Here is a 4,020-nt window from a genome sequence, read left to right on the forward strand (position 1 = left end):
GTTTAACCTCAAATCTTCTCCGAAATAAATTGAGAACATAAAAAGAAGTTGAACTTCGCATCAAAAACCAACTATAATTCTAGGATCATATATTGTCTTCAACAATGCAATTTATTTTTCTATGTACCATTGTACATCAATTGTCTCGAGCAATATCTTAGTATCTTACGTTTTCTTTATTAGAAAGAAGGGGGGGAATAAAATAGAAGCATCCCAGAAGCTCATTATATGCGATACTAACATTTGACCTCGAATCTCAATTTATAGTAACAAATTTTCTTAAGCATTTTGCCAAGTTTAGAATAGAAGAGCCTTTGTTCTTTGTCCCTGTTTCTAAATTGCCCTCGAATGAATAAGATGAGAACCAATATACATTCAAACAAAGAGAGGATGGTCTCATTAACAAAGCATCCAGTCCGCTCATGCAAAGCTCTTCCAATTCTAAATTTCTTAAATGATATTAGTAATACAAGCATAGAAAACTTCTACTTTGAAAGACAAATAACCTGGGGCAGATCAAACCGCTACTCAAATTTCTTGATTAATGATAAATCATTCAACATTTTCTCAATAGCTTCATCATCGTGTGCCCTTCCTTTGGTCTGCAACATTCAAAAATGAAAAATAAAAACTCTTGCCCTAGTTTGCATAAAAAGAAAAAAAAAATAAAGAAGGGGGAGTTTATATTAAGAAGTTTGTTTAGATTATACAACATTTGCTTATAGCAATTGACAAAAAAGCATAATAGTACCCTCTTTTTTCAGAAAATAATTGAGAAATTAGTATCTGTGAAATAAAATTATACCTTTATAGATGGTACCATAGCAATAGCTTCTTCCACAGTTTCAGGACAGAGATTGCCAAGCACACAAAGCTGCATAACCAAGGAAAGAATGCAACTGTTTGTAAAAAAATTCACAGAATGATAAATCTTAAACTGGAAATTACTATCTCATTAAGCATATTACCTCGAATTCAGCCAATTGATATCTGCTTAGAATTCTGAAGAGCAGTTAAGATCAACAAGATGGATAAAAGTTTGGATGAGAAGATCAAGAGCATGTGCATCAGAAAATTTAACAACTAAAGCAACCTTTTTGCCGAGAAAACATGTGTGATTTGGATTTCATTCTTCCCAGAATGATAAAAGGTAACAATGAAGATAAACTGAAAGAGAAGCATAACACAAAATCTATCCTCAACTTGTTCATAAGCTTAGTGAAAATAGTGATATCAATATAATCATATCCAAAGAAAAGAATTTGAACAAAAGTCGAGGCAAAATGTAATAATCATGAATACTTATCACAAATTTAAGGATACTCTCGCACTTGTCTAACGGCATCAGGATTTTTGTAGCGGCTAAACCGCTTTACATACTGCAGTGACTTCTCAAACACCCTGAAAAAGAGATCAAAACCAATAGGGCTTAGGAATTTAGTTTATATGGTAACAGATTATATAATATAAAATAATACATTTATTGGAAGTGGGAACACAAATCCTAATCAACAAATTATATGTTGTCCGAAGCCATTAAAATTACAGAACAGGAGATAATATCATTTTAGAAACTTGGGTCTTACAGAGAAGTACTTTGGTTAAAAATGCAATCTAAAACTGCAGGTTTAGAGATAATTTAACCTAACATTTGGGTTGATGGAAGAAAAGGCCTGGTACTTACTGAGAAACTTGATTTAGTGGATCATCAGACATCTGTTGAAGTTGATCATATTTACGTTCAAGAATGAGCGCAACTTCACAGTTCATTAGACATTTGGCCTTCAAAAACTCTAAAAGAAAAAACAACGGAAAAAAAAATAAGTTAAGAGGCATCTCAATGAGATTAAGTTGCACATAGAAATTAAAGAACACGGCTAATTGTCTTATAAGTTATATCAAATAATTCAAATTTCATCTAGCTACATTGTTATTGATTTCTTTCATTGTTATTATTACTATTATCATTTAACTTTCCATCACTGATTTTTTCTTTTTACCAGCATTCACTTCAAGTAAAATTGCTTGATAAGCTAATAACAAGAAAATCAACAATCTTTTCGAAAAGACGAACTAAAAGTAAGTGCTTTCTTCTGTTTATGTTCTTTCCACTATCACTCACATAACTATCTGATTTAGGTCATCCATTTGAATATTTGAACAATGAAAGAAAAAAATGATGATAAATACCAACAACTACTATGGATAAGAGAAAATACAGAATGAAACAAACAATTCTGGCGGTCCATAATCTATAAAATAAGATTTTTAGCATTAAATAGCTAAAAGTACCCGATTACGAATCAAATTACAAAACCCAGAACGTAAAATAAGTAAACCAATAAATTTAATAATTTCCTAACCTCAAAAAGAAAGAAAAGGAACCCTGTATATAATTCAAGTATTCTTTTTTGTGATTAATACCCTCTGAACTTAAAATTTCCAGGTCAAGAGAGAATGATAGAGAGGGTTTGGAGGAGTACCGTCTCCAATTTTGAGCTCAGCAGCATTCTCTTCCTCTTCTCCAGACATATTTAAAACTGAATATTGATAATAAAAACTTCTATTTGTATTGATTGCAAAGTGAGACAATCTGGCCACATAAAATCAAAATCAAATACAATTAATCAACTTCATATAATTCGATTAAACATTTTAGAAAAACTTAAAATCATCGAAAGAAATAAAAGTGGTAATAGATTATGGTATCGTAGCCAGAGTATTCTTATTATAAGCTCTTACCTTCGCCGAGAAGAGCTGAGAATCCGACGGTAAGGTGGTGATGAATGGTGAACAGAGAGGGAGGGGCAGAAAAAGAGACGAGGCTGTGACCTTATTTATAGACTATTGTCAAATATGAGAAACTAATTTTAGGATTATATTTTGGCTCAAAAAAAATATTAGGATTATATTTGCTCAAGTTAAATTCCATTTTAATTAGTATTTTATTTTGTTTTATTTTTAAGTTTAATTTATGTCATACTATAGCATCCAAATAAAATGGTAATAATTATGAAGGCAAAAATCCTAGGTTTTCTACTTAAAATAATCCTCTAAATTTTAATTTTGTGAAAATAATTTTAAATAAAATCAAAATAATTTTATAATCCAATCATCTACCATTTAGAGAAAAAAATTACTTGATTTTAAAATAAAAAGTAAAATAAAATCAACAACAACAAAAATTCAAGAAGACAATTTGGTAGTGATATTCGTTTGGAGGGAGAAAATCCTATATATTCTTTTAAGTAATTTACAAAATAAAAGGACATTTTTATTAGATCAAAAGTCAAAATTAAAATTTAACAACCAAAATATAATTCCAACAATTTATTTATTAAAAATCATCGATAAATTGAATAACTTTGGGAAATTTCACTGTTAATGCATAATAGTATGTATAATTACTAAATAATACCAGCACTAATAAATTTTTCAAATTGGTGCTAAATTTTCACCAAGTAGCAAAAATACCCCTCTCATTTTTTTCCACTCAAATTTTTTTCCACACAAACTCTCTCACTCTCTCATTCTCTCAATCCCCGAAACCCAAACCCAATCCGAAGGAAACCCAAAAACCCCAAAAACCGAAGGAAACCCTCTGCGATAACCATCACCGTCGATCTCAGGCTCTCTCTTTCTCTTCTCCGAAGTCGGCCTGTCGAGCCAACAGCGACAACAAAGCTCGAAACCCACGTCGTCGAACCCATCAATCGAATCCATTTCTCATTAAGGTATATTCTTGAACCCTCGTGATTATTTTTGTTGTTTTGATCCCTTTGAATCTGGTGGTGTGGAATGGGTATGGTAGTTCTTTGGTCTAGGTTTTTCTGTGGTTTTTTCTGGGTTTGAACCAGTAGTTCGATAGGTTCGATGAAGGTTCGATAGAAGCTCGATGTTATCCAAGGTAATATATGAAAATAGCTCGATAGGCTCGATTATGGTTCGATAGTAGGCTCGATAGGGTAGTTTGAATGGTTCGATGGTGGATCAATAAGAGCTCGATGGATCTGTGGTATT

At 31.6% G+C, this 4,020-nt stretch overlaps 1 protein-coding gene across 1 annotated transcript; it reads right to left on the minus strand.

Moving 5' to 3' along the window:
• Positions 1–242: 242 nt before the first annotated feature.
• Positions 243–2,900, minus strand: LOC133803815 (DNA-directed RNA polymerase II subunit 4). The gene is made up of 7 exons (XM_062241949.1): positions 2,743–2,900; positions 2,484–2,593; positions 1,685–1,793; positions 1,324–1,401; positions 969–1,002; positions 806–874; positions 243–602 (listed from the first exon to the last, which is right to left on the minus strand). Exons 2-7 carry the CDS (start codon positions 2,530–2,532, stop codon positions 525–527), a joined length of 417 nt encoding a protein of 138 aa, XP_062097933.1. The 5' UTR covers positions 2,533–2,593; positions 2,743–2,900; the 3' UTR covers positions 243–524.
• Between the last annotated feature and the right edge of the window lie 1,120 nt (positions 2,901–4,020).

This window comes from Humulus lupulus, chromosome 1, assembly GCF_963169125.1.
Source record: "Humulus lupulus chromosome 1, drHumLupu1.1, whole genome shotgun sequence".
Classification (NCBI taxonomy): Eukaryota; Viridiplantae; Streptophyta; class Magnoliopsida; order Rosales; family Cannabaceae; genus Humulus; species Humulus lupulus.